Source organism: Caretta caretta, chromosome 1 (genome assembly GCF_965140235.1).
Source record: "Caretta caretta isolate rCarCar2 chromosome 1, rCarCar1.hap1, whole genome shotgun sequence".
Taxonomy (NCBI): Eukaryota; Metazoa; Chordata; order Testudines; family Cheloniidae; genus Caretta; species Caretta caretta.
The window spans coordinates 194353410-194366061 of record NC_134206.1 but is presented as its reverse complement, the minus strand read 5'-3'; the positions used below and the strand labels follow the sequence as shown (position 1 = coordinate 194366061).

Here is a 12652-nt window from a genome sequence, read left to right as displayed (position 1 = left end):
AGAATATAACTGTTGGGGACGTTGAAATGCCTATATGTATCCTTGGGGACCTAGCCTACCCCTTAATGCCCTGGCTCATGAAGCCGTACACAGGCAGCCTGGACATTAGTCAGGAGCTGTTCAACTACAGGCTGAGCAAGTGCAGAATGGTGGTAGAATGTGCATTTGGATGTTTAAAGGCGCGCTGGCGCAGTTTACTGACTCTCTTAGACCTCAGTGAAACCAATATTCCCACTGTTATTACTGCTTGCTGTGTGCTCCACAATATCTGTGAGAGTAAGGGGGAGACGTTTATGGCGGGGTGGGAGGTTGAGGCAAATTGCTTGGCTGCTGGTTACGCACAGCAAGACACCAGGGTGGTTAGAAGAGCACAGGAGAAACGGTACGCATCAGAGAAGCTTTGAAAACCAGTTTCATGACTGGCCAGGCTACGGTGTGAAAGTTCTGTTTGTTTCTCCTTGATGAAACACTTCCCTGTAAGCTAACCACCTGCCCCTCCTCCCTTCAATCACCGCTTGCAGAGGCAATAAAGTCATTGTTGCTTCCCATTCATGCATTCTTTATTCATTCATCACACAAATAGGGGGATGACTACCAAGGTAGCCCAGGAGGGGTGGTGGAGGAGGGAAGGAAAATGCCACACAGCACTTTAAAAGTTTACAACTTTAAAATTTATTGAATGACAGCCTTCTTTTTTTTGGGCAATCCTCTGTGGTGGAGTGGCTGGTTGGCTGGTGCCCCCCCCCCCCCCACGTTCTTGGGCGTCTGGGTGTGGAGGCTATGGAAATTGGGGAGGAGGGCGGTTGGTTACACAGGGGCTGTAGTGGCAGTCTGTGCTCCAGCTGCCTTTGCTGCAGCTCAACCATACACTGGAGCATACTGGTTTGGTCCTCCAGCAGCCTCAGCATTGAATCCTGCCTCCTCTCATCACGCTGCCGCCACATTTGAGCTTCAGCCCTGTCTTCAGCCCACCACTTACTCTCTTCAGCCTGCCACCTCTCCTCCCGGTCATTTTGTGCTTTCCTGCACTCTGACATTATTTGCCTCCATGCATTCGTCTGTGCTCTGTCAGTGCGGGAGGACAGCATGAGCTCGGAGAACGTTTCATCTTGAGTGCGTTTTTTTTTTTCTTTCTAATCTTCACTAGCCTCTGGGAAGGAGAAGATCCTGTGATCATTGAAACACATGCAGCTGGTGGAGAAAAAAAAAGGGACAGCGGTATTTAAAAAGACACATTTTATAAAACAGTGGCTACCCTCTTTCAGGGTAAACCTTGCTGTTAACATTACATACATAGCACATGTGCTTTCGTTACAAGGTCGCATTTTGCCTCCCCCCACCGCGTGGCTACCCCCTCAACCCTTCCCGTGGCTAACAGCGGGGAACATTTCTGTTCAGCCGCAGGCAAACAGCTCAGAAGGAACGGGCTCCTCTGACTGTCCCCTGAAGAAAAGCACCCTATTTCAACCAGGAGACCATGAATGATACATCACTCTCCTGAGGATAACACAGAGAGATAAAGAACGGATGTTGTTTGAACGCCAGCAAACATACACTGCAATGCTTTGTTGTACAATGATTCCCAAGTACATGTTACTGGCCTGGAGTGGTAAAGTGTCCTACCATGAAGGATGCAATAAGGCTGCCCTCCCCAGAAACCTTTTGCAAAGGCTTTGGGAGTACATCCAGGAGAGCCGCGAATGCCAGGGCAAAGTAATCCTTTCACATGCTTGCTTTTAAACCATGTATAGTATTTTAAAAGGTACACTCACCGGAGGTCCCTTCTGCGCCTGCCGGGTCCAGGAGGCAGCCTTGGGTGGGTTCGGGGGGTACTGGCTCCAGGTCCAGGGTGAGAAACAGTTCCTGGCTGTCGGGAAAACCGGTTTCTCCGCTTGCTTGCTGTGAGCTATTTACAACCTCCTCCTCTTCTTCGTCCCCAAAACCTGCTTCCGTGTTGCCTCCATCTCCATTGAAGGAGTCAAACAATACGGCTGGGGTAGTGGTGGCTGAACCCCCTAAAATGGCATGCAGCTCATCATAGAAGCAGCATGTTTGGGGCTCTGACCCGGAGCGGCCGTTCGCCCCTCTGGTTTTCTGGTAGGCTTGCCTCAGCTCCTTAAGTTTCACGCAACACTGCTACGGATCCCTGTTATGGTCTCTGTCCTTCATGCCCTGGGAGATTTTGACAAAGGTTTTGGCATTTCGAAAACTGGAACGGAGTTCTGATAGCACGGATTCCTCTCCCCATACAGCGATCAAATCCCATACCTCCCGTTCGGTCCATGCTGGAGCTCTTTTGCGATTCTGGGACTCCATTATGGTCACCTCTGCTGATGAGCTCTGCATGGTCACCTGCAGCTTGCCACGCTGGCCAAACAGGAAATGAGATTCAAAAGTTCGCGGTTCTTTTCCTGTCTACCTGGCCAGTGCATCTGAGTTGAGAGTGCTGTCCACAGCGGTCACAATGGAGCACTCTGGGATAGCTCCCGGAGGCCAATACCATCGAATTGTGTCCACAGTACCCCAAATTCGAGCCAGCAAGGCCGATTTAAGCGCTAATCCACTTGTCAGGGGTGGAGTATGGAAATCTATTTTAAGAGACCTTTAAATCGAAGTAAAGGGCTTCATCGTGTGGATGGGTGCAGGTTTACATCGATTTAACGCTGCTAAATTCGACCTAAAGTCCTAGTGTAGACCAGGGCTTAGATAGTGGATAGAACTAAATATTGAAAAATAAATGACAACAAAAATTGTGGAATTCTTTCTTATGCGCTACTCTCAGCATTTCTCAATCGAGAACTGTTAGCATCTCTCACTTACAGAAATTAATATCAGATACAGGATCAAACTCAAATGCCTCTTGAGGTTTTTCCTGGACCACTTCTCTAGAATTCTTCTAGTCTGTTGGGACAAGTAGATTGGAATTGTGTACTTAATCTCAATCTCTAAATAATTTCTATTATATCTTAACTGAGTAAGAATTGTACAATACTTCTAGGCAGGAATGAACCTCACCTTCTATCACCAGTATTGGGAATATTACCCCTAGAACAGCCAAGGCCTGTCCAAGGAACATATTCAAATATACTTTAAAGATGTTCTGGAACAGTTAAAACAAAAGAAGATAAATTATGCATGCAATATTTGAAGGATGGAGAAGATTTGGGAGATCATTGAGTGGGGAAGAATTTTATTTCAAAAGATCCATTGGAAATGGCATTTCCAGAGCACATCACCTACTATTCATGTGTGTTTGAAACGGGAAGAAACAGAAGCCAACAAAAACAATATATAAGAAAGAATTGTTTGTGTTTATTGTTACAAGGCAGACATCATCCCAAGGAAGAATCCAGTGTTCAGAAAGTCAAAAAAACCACGCAGTGAAAGGAATCTTATAACTGATTTACGTTCCTTTGCTACACCCACCAGGATAGGTGATATGGCACAAACAAAAAGAGCGCTTGAGGTTGTGATGAAGGACTTCTAAAACTATGTGCACGAGAGCCTTTTCTACTACTAAGATTAGTGACAACCTAGCAATGCTTTCTGTAATATTCAGGAGAGGTTTTGCCAACCTTTCACTCGATTATTTTCCCAATAAAGTTATCTTTTAAGTCAATTTGAATTGGGCATCTGAACTATTAGGTGGGGATAGTTGTTGCCCTTAGACAAGAGTTTTCTGGTTTCTCAAAGAAAAAGGAGAAGTCTCTCATCTTACCCTGAGATTGAAAGCTCTTTTGGTTTAGGACCATCTTTTTGTACTGGGGCTCCTAAGAACTACAGTAATACATACATGCAACCAACCAACCAACCAGATGACTGCCTCGGTACAAAGTCACATACATAGGGATCACTGGTTTCCCTTCCTAAGGAGTGTAACAGGGGCCAGTTAGGGTCATTGTGGACACAGAATGCATGTGCCCTAATGGGCATCGTAAAATGATTCCTCTAACTTTTAGGAAGCAGCATCAAACCTCCCAGGACTTGTTAGGCAATGGAAGCATGCTCCTGTGACCTGAAAGAAGTCTGTAATAAAGCGGCTCTGTGCTTGCAGCAGTTATACTAGCAGTTACATTAGAACAATCTCCTTGTCAAGAAAGAACAGGAGGTGGGGCCATGAAAAACAAAACAAACAGAACCCACAGCACAATGATCACCTGAAATGTTTGCAGATTACCCAGGAATGGGAGTTAGGCCAGAACGTGAACCAGCTGAAGTGATGCGCTCTGTAAATCTGGTAGAGCATTTGCCCTTGAAGTACCAAACATGCAGTAGGCAGACAAATTTGTCATATACACTCCTGTAACAAGGGTTGAACAGCTGGAAAATATATTCTATCTTCCCCAAGAATAACAGCCTGAATACATTCTGGTGCTTCTGATAGGTTATTGCATATACACTGGCCTAACTGGCATGTTGGTTTTTTTGTGCTTTAGAGTATGTGATCCCTTATTACATTACATTATCATGATGAAATTATCATTGGTAAGACTGGGAACGATGAAATTGCTACACCAAGTTTATATTTAGTAGTGCTGTCGATTAATCACAGTTAACTCACACGATTAACTCAAAAAAGTTAATCGCGATTAAAAAAATTAATAATGATTAATTGCAGTTTAATCGCACTGTTAAACAATAGAATGCCAATTGAAATTTATTACATTTTTTGGAATGTTTTCTATATTTTCAAATCTATTGATTTCAATTATGACACAGAATACAAAGTGTACACTGCTCACTTGATTTTTATTACAAATATGTGCACTGTAAAAATCATAAAAGAAATTTTTCAGTTCACCTCAGACAAGTCCTGTAGTGCAATCTCTTTATTATGAAAACACAACTTATAAAGGTAAATTTTGATTACATAACTGCATTCAAAAACAAAACAATGCAAAACTTCAGAGCCTACAAGTCCACTCAGCCCTATTTCTTGTTCAGCCAATTGCTGAGACAAACAAGTTTGTTTACATTTATGGGAGATAATGCTGCCTACTTCTTATTTACAATGTCACCTGAAAGTGAGAACAGCCATTCGCATGGCACTTTTGTAGCTGGCATTGGAAGGTATTTACATGCCAGATACGCTAACCATTCGTATGCCCCTTCATGCTTCGGCCACCGTTCCAGAGGACATGATTCCATGCTGATGACGCTCATTAAAAAAATAATGTGCTAATTAAATTTGTGAATGAACTCCTCAGGGGGAGAATTGTATGTCTCCTGCTGTGTGTTACCCGCATTCTGCCATATATTTTGTTATAGCAGTCTCGGATGATGACCCAGCACATGTTGTTCATTTTAAGAACACTTTCACTGCAGATTTCACAAGACATAAAGAAGGTACCAATGTGAGATTTCTAAAGATAGCTAGAGCATTCGACCCAAGGTTTAAGAATCTGAAGTGCCTTCCAAAATCTGAGAGGGACGAGGTGTGCAGCATGCTTTCAGAAGTCTTAAAAGAGCAACACTCCATTGCAGAAACGACAGAGCTGAACCACCAAAAAAGAAAAATTAACCTTTTGCTGGTGGCATCTGACTCAGATGATGAAAATGAACATGTGTCAGTCTGCTCTGCTTTAGATTGTTATTGAGCAGTGTACACTTTGTATACTGTGTTGTAATTGAAATCAACATATTTAAAAATGTAGAAAACATCCAAAAATATTTAAATAAATGGTATTCTATTATTAACAGTGCAATTGATTTTTTCAATGAAGTGATTAATCGTGATTAAGTTTTTTAATCGCTTGACAGCCCAAAAATTAGTAAAACATTTATCATCTATTAAATTTTATAAAAAACTGCCAAATCCAATAATGTATAAAAAATTTATTAAGCAATTAAGATTTATGATGAAGTACATTGAAAATTAAACATTAAAACCTCAAATCTGATATTACAGCCACATTACAAAGTCATAATACATTATACTGCATTTGAACCTTCCAGACCAGTGTTTCTAGGAGCCTAATAACGTGCATATATAAAGCAGGGGTGGACAGGAGAGGCTAGGAATTCTGGTCGAATACAAAGCCAAGGTAAATTATTATTAGCATATTAAAATCCATGTCTATAAGGAAACAGAAAAAAATGCAAATCACAAGCATCTATTACGACGAACACTACTAAATATAAAAGTTAAACAAATAACTCAGACCAAAGAAGGAATCTTGATTCCCTCCAGTGGACTTCTGGGGCCAAATGAATGACTCCTCATTAAGGAAAGGTGCCCTGCCCACCTTGGCTGAAGGCAAAGCTGGTCTCCAAGGAATTATTTTGGATGAGAGGGAAAGTACATAGCAGGACTAACTATATACTAGAGCACTATTCCTCAGCTCCCTCCCTATCAATAAATGCAATTTTCAGATTGCAATGGTTAATTAAAATGTCTTTGATGTCTTTACAAATTTATAAAATAATATTTTCTCTGTAGCCTTCCAGAAATGCTCCTTGCGTATCTTTAGCGATGAAGTCTTCCCAAAAGAACGCCTGAGCTTTTCTCTCTCCCATTATTGTAGCTGAGTTTTCTGGATACCCTGGAAAAGGATTTTAGATCATAAGTTACTGGTAATTAAAAGGTTTCAGAGCAACAGCCGTGTTAGTCTGTATTCACAAAAAGAAAAGGAGTACTTGTGGCACCTTAGAGACTAACCAATTTATTTGAGCATGAGCTTTCGTGAGCTACAGCTCACTTCATCGGATGCATACCGTGGAAACTGCAGCAGACTTTATATATACACAGAGAATATGAAACAATACCTCCTCCCACCCCACTGTCCTGCTGGTAATAGCTTATCTAAAGTGATCATCAGGTGGGCCATTTCCAGCACAAATCCAGGTTTTCTCACCCTCCACCCCCCCACACAAATTCACTCTCCTGCTGGTGATAGCCCATTGTCACTTTGGATGGGCTATCACCAGCAGGAGAGTGAATTTGTGTGGGGGGGTGGAGGGTGAGAAAACCTGGATTTGTGCTGGAAATGGCCCACCTGATGATCACTTTAGATAAGCTATTACCAGCAGGACAGTGGGGTGGGAGGAGGTATTGTTTCATATTCTCTGTGTATATATAAAGTCTGCTGCAGTTTCCACGGTATGCATCCGATGAAGTGAGCTGTAGCTCACGAAAGCTCATGCTCAAATAAATTGGTTAGTCTCTAAGGTGCCACAAGTACTCCTTTTCTTTTTGGTAATTAAAAAGCATCCATGCTAGCTGAATCTCCAACAGAACAGAACAGAACAGAAGTTGAATGCCAAAGCAGAGAATCTAGTCACCTTAAAATATTAATGGCAAAATGCAATAGGCCTAATACAGGAATTCCCACATCCACCCAACTGTCGAAAATCCTTTATTTTTTCATTATATTAATGCCTAAATAATATGAATAAATTAAATGAAATCTATTTTAACCTAATCTACTGCATGTGTACAAACATAAATGTAAAGTTTTGCTCCACTGAAGCAAATACATCTATACAGAATTCATCTACTGCTCTACTTTTCATTTTCCCCCTCAGGAACTGAAGGATTGGCAGCTTGTTATTTAGATTTGTTGTAAACTAATCTGCTCTGTGATCACACCCTCAAGTGGTCCATCCCAATACAGTGTGAGGCAACAATTCATAACAGATCTATAATAAATCTGTTTTTGACCTTTCCTTCTCTGAAATTCATCTTTTATAATTAGCTTCTTGCTAGAAGTTGCCAAATCCAAAGTCGTTACAGACACAAGAGGACTTAGCTGGTTCTTTCCCAGCTGTTCATTAGAACATACAGCAGCTTCACTATCTACTCGACTAAGATTTCTGAAGACTTCAAAACCACTCAGCACAAGTTCCATTTTCAGGATGTTTACTGCAGTCATCTCTTGGACCTCTAAAGCTATCATAGTGCTAGACTGAGCAAACTCTCCAGCTGAGTCTTAATTCAGGTTACACAAATGCATAATCACTGATTTGCAATTAAGGAACACATTTTCTATTCCAGATAAGTTAGCAATCGAACACTCACTAATGCTTTTCACATGAAGCCTGTTACCTGTATGCACGAAGAAAAAAAAGTTTCTGGCTGGAAACAACTTGCCCATATCATAGGGAGAGGTTTCCATTTATAGCAGAGGGAAGAAAAAAGCATGAATTAAGAAACTGAGTAAAGATGTAATAAAAAATATTTACAGGAGCAAGCTCAAGCAAAGCTCACAGAAAGTTCACCTACCCATTAGCTTGCTCAAGATCATCCACTAAATCAACTATTTTTTAATCTCATATAGAAATGAAAGGCCTTAACCAGAGAGAGATTCCATACTTTAATTAAAAAAGAAAATGAAAAGAGCAAACAACTTAAGCAGGAGTGGAGATGAAACTGCAGAAACACACACACACATGACCAGCCTACTACATTTTCTGTACACATCATGTGTTAGAGAAATTGTTTTTGAAATTATACTACTGTATAATTTTTTTGAAAAATTATACTACTGTATTGTTTTCAGAGTAGCAGCCGTGTTAGTCTGTATCCGCAAAAAGAAAAGGAGTACTTGTGGCACCTTAGAGACGAACAAATTTATTGTATTATCTATTCTGTTGCCTATAAAGCTGGATTAGTTATGAGTCTACAAGAACAAGACTCTGAGGGAGCTGAAGTTTCAGAAATCTGGTAGCTTAATATTTTCTTTCTAAACAAAAATCACAAATTAAAAATATTTGTCCACTGGAAAGCTGGAAGTCTCCCATTTCCAATGGTAGATAACATCATACCTGTTTCTAGCCTTAGTGCGCCACAAGATATCCAAACCTGAACCTGTCAATGTACTAAAGTTATTAATCCTGGGTCTCAGAAAAGTAATTTTTTTGGGAGGGAGGATAGGATTTAGGGAAGGACACGTGATGAGAAGAGAAGCAAATTTTGTGGTATGTTTAAAAATACTTGTGGATGTCAAGTCAATCTGTAGATTGTAACGTTAGTGCTCTTTCTATATATGGATAAGGCAGAAGAGATGGTCTGTTATGTTTCATACTTTATTACATATTCTATACATGTGCACATATATTTAAATAATGTATTCCTCTATCATGTATACAGACTAACTACAGCCTTTAAAAACTTAATGTAAAAAAGTCCCATGATATGATATATTACAAAAAGTCTGCGACACATGGATCCTAAAAATATAGGTTTTTACGAAGAGTAATGTAGTGTTATCAATTCAGTGATTAACTGCAGTCATTTTTTGTTGAAAGTCCATAACCTATATGAAGGCCCCCACAGTCCCCCAAATCACCACATGAAGAAAATTAAAAATAAGGAGTACAGCACATTTGTAAACCTTTTCTTAAAAAAAAAAAAAAAAAGGAAAAAGGAAAAAAAACAACTTATTTTGCTGCTATTTTTGTAACTACTGAAAAGTCACTTGCCTTTGTTAATATTTTTGTGCACTTCTGGATGAGCCATTATTTTGCAATGTCCTAGGGATACTTGCATAGATATTTGCAATCCTGGATTCTGGTGATAAAATTAATGGGGTCATAAGGTTAAGTACCACAGTGAGCACTCTATCCAGTACTGTATGTTAAAATATTGGACTATTCTGACCTTAGGAGCAAGCTCAGAGCAGCAGTTCTAAGTATTAAAAGAAAGCAACAACTTACTTCCATCTGTGAAGTATAATGAACGTTCTTTACGTGAAAGCCTCTGGCCAAATTTAATTTCAAATACAATTTGTACTTTATAACAGTGAACTTACTTAAGTGTATAACTAATTTCCTTTGAAGACCTTATAATTTATCAGCATTAGAAAAGGATGGAAATATCTTGCAATTAGATTTAGGATCACAGAAAGGCATTGTAGGGAGCTGTGAATATCAGTTAAGAGAAATAATACAGAGGGATATAAGAGGTTAACAACTCAGAGCAAACAATAAAATGAGACTCATCTTGGAAAAATGAGACCTAAAAGAAATAGCGAACATGAAAAAAGCCTTATTTCTGAAGAATCTGTATCTACTATACTTACCAGAAACAGAGATTATTAAAACTGTAAGGCATTAACAAAAAAGTGTATTTTTTCCAGTCTGTTAACTATTGCATTTGAGATTGTTTTATGTAGTCTGTCACCATTTCCCCTGCATATTGAGTTAGTTCTTCCCTTGCTGAAAAGATCCTAGTGTAACAGAAAAACTAACTTTTAAAAATGAAGTTAAATTTGACAGTGTCCATTCATATATCTGGGGAAAATAATTCAGAACACAAATGTTCAGTGAGAGTGAGAAACTTATCAAACAGAAACACTGAAACTGATGACAGTAGATAAATTAGATACACGTTTGCAATGCTACCTTGTAGGAAAAAAAGCTAGTGCAATTTCCTTACATAGAAACATCACATCAGAGTAGAAAGTTAACAGTCCCTCTTCCATATCGCTTGTATGTCATCAGACGTGGAATACTGCACTCGATTCTGGGTCTCATTAATTAGAGCACTGTGCAAATGCAAAATTTGGATTCGCATCTATCTGCGATCTGTAAAAATGGTCCACGTATATGGATATTAAGCGGATATCTGCAGATTTGAAGGGCTCTACTCATTACTAGACCTATACTAACTGGACAGAACTTAAGGAACAGCAACAAGAAACGACTGGGGGGCGACTGTGATTGATTTATAAAGAATGATTAAGACAGTTCAATACTTATAGTTTGGCAGTGACTCTTTAATTAGGTATGGACTGGAACATAGTAGTGAGCGACTAAATATTTAAATAGTATAAACATACCACAGATACAGGGGAGTATCTATAACAAAGACAGTATATAATAAAAATGTCAACATTTTGGTTGAATATCAGAGGGAAACAACCTTCCTGACAACAAAAGCTATTTAGATTGAAGAATCCTGACCCACAGAGGTGGTGGAAGCTCCATCACCTGGGAGATGCAAGGACTAACTATGCTAAACAACAGAAGTGCATAACAGGAAATAAAACTCTGCAGTGGCATGGAGATAGGCTAGATAAGTTTACAGAAAGTAGAGATGAAACTTTCCTGTGAGGTTATCTGATACTGTCACTTTTAACAAGCAGATCAGGGTGACAACTTTAAAGAAAAGAAAGTCAAGTCTGTTTACATATTATTTTCCACTTTTCCTCTTATATGATTGAAATTATTCATCCCTATATATCAAGTGCATCATTTTTTGGGAACCCCAGAATGGATCCTCCTTGGAGAGGATATTTATGTAAACACGTAGTTCAGAAATCACAGAAGGTAGATCTGAGTAACCAAAAAGTTATCTCTAGGAGATTCCAGGGATGTAAGGCAAGGATGACAAGAGAGAAGTGATAGCAGAGGTAAATGACACGTCCTTTGAGACCAGAGGCTGGATCTCCGTCAAGCTTTTTGCCAAAGGGTAAGCTCTGGAAAAAGATGTATTCCCCAAAAGTGTGAAATTTTATTATTCTAATTATGTTGATCATACCAATCTAGGTGAGCAGTTGTACAGATTTAGCTTACTCTAAACCTAGGAGAGCTTTGCTGGTATCAGTGTACCTAGTGGCAAAGCATGCCTAGTACAGATTCAGTTTATACTGGCAAAACTGAGCTTTTGCCAATATAGTTAATACATTATGGATAACCTGAAAAATTTTGCTTGACTAAATTTGAGCAAGAAAGACTGACCAGAAAATTCTTTCCCCTTACAATGGCTTCTTTAAAAGTCTTAAGGGCTTTCCCCAACCCCTGCTGATGTTTATAAAGGTCTTCATCAAAGGAGAAGGCCAGCACCCCCATTAAATGTGTTTGGGTCTGCCCATTTCCCACCTGTCTCTTGCTTTTGTTTACACTACTGACAGCGTGCCAGCTTCAGCAGCACTGAAGCAAGACCTCCCAACCTCTGAACTCTAGAGAAGTCCCAAAGAGTAAAAAAATCCCTCTCCTAGCTCCCACTGCTCCCTTCTCTATACTATAGTTTGGGAAAGGAAGAACAACTTTCCTGTCTGCACCCCCAGCCACATACAAAATGGTCTGCGAAGGGAAGGAGGAGGTCCCCCTGGCTATCCCTTTTTGCCTCTTGCCTACACAGGGCTCCCAGGGAACAGGTATACTCTCCTGGCACCAAACTTAGAAACAGCAGAAGCTCTTCTCTTGTGTTTCTGGTAAAAAGTAAATGCCCCCTTACAGGCACTAAGGAGAGGCATACATGTTCCCCACAAGAGCAATGCAAAAGTGATGACATGCTAATGACAACTCACCAATAACAGAACCAAGAAAGTGAATAAACACAGTGCTGTCAAAATGCACAAAGTAAAAAAAGCTGAGGAAACAGAAAAAAAAAATCTTGAATCACTTTCAGCTTCTCTTATGTACTTCTTGCCACAAGTGGATGTATAACACCTCCAAAGAGTAATGAGATTTTTCAAGTTTACTGTGTCCCCATAAGCTTCAGCATGGAGATTTTATGGCCAATTTAGATGGACCTGAAAATAATGTATTAAATTGGAAACACTGACAACTTTAACTATGAGAACTCCTGAGCAGGTGCTGCTGTATCTGAAGTAGCTTATTTTAAATATCAAGCTTCAGATTTACAATTCTCTGTAACTCTTTATGATGGTAACTACAAAGATTAGGAATTTTATAGGCCCTGGGAGTT

General features: G+C 39.8%; 1 protein-coding gene across 8 annotated transcripts in view; it reads right to left on the bottom strand.

The window, feature by feature from the left end:
• Positions 1-5820: 5820 nt before the first annotated feature.
• Positions 5821-12652, bottom strand: part of HJURP (Holliday junction recognition protein) — a 40822-nt gene continuing 33990 nt past the window's right edge. For 7 of the 8 annotated variants that reach the window (XM_048870639.2, XM_048870607.2, XM_048870617.2 and 4 more), the window contains one exon: positions 5821-6542. In XM_048870639.2, coding sequence (XP_048726596.2) covers positions 6415-6542 — 128 coding nt within the window. In that variant the 3' untranslated portion in view covers positions 5821-6414. Of the gene's footprint in view, positions 6543-9420; positions 9509-12652 lie in introns of all 8 variants that reach the window. The other variant, XM_048870629.2, reaches the window with a different exon arrangement.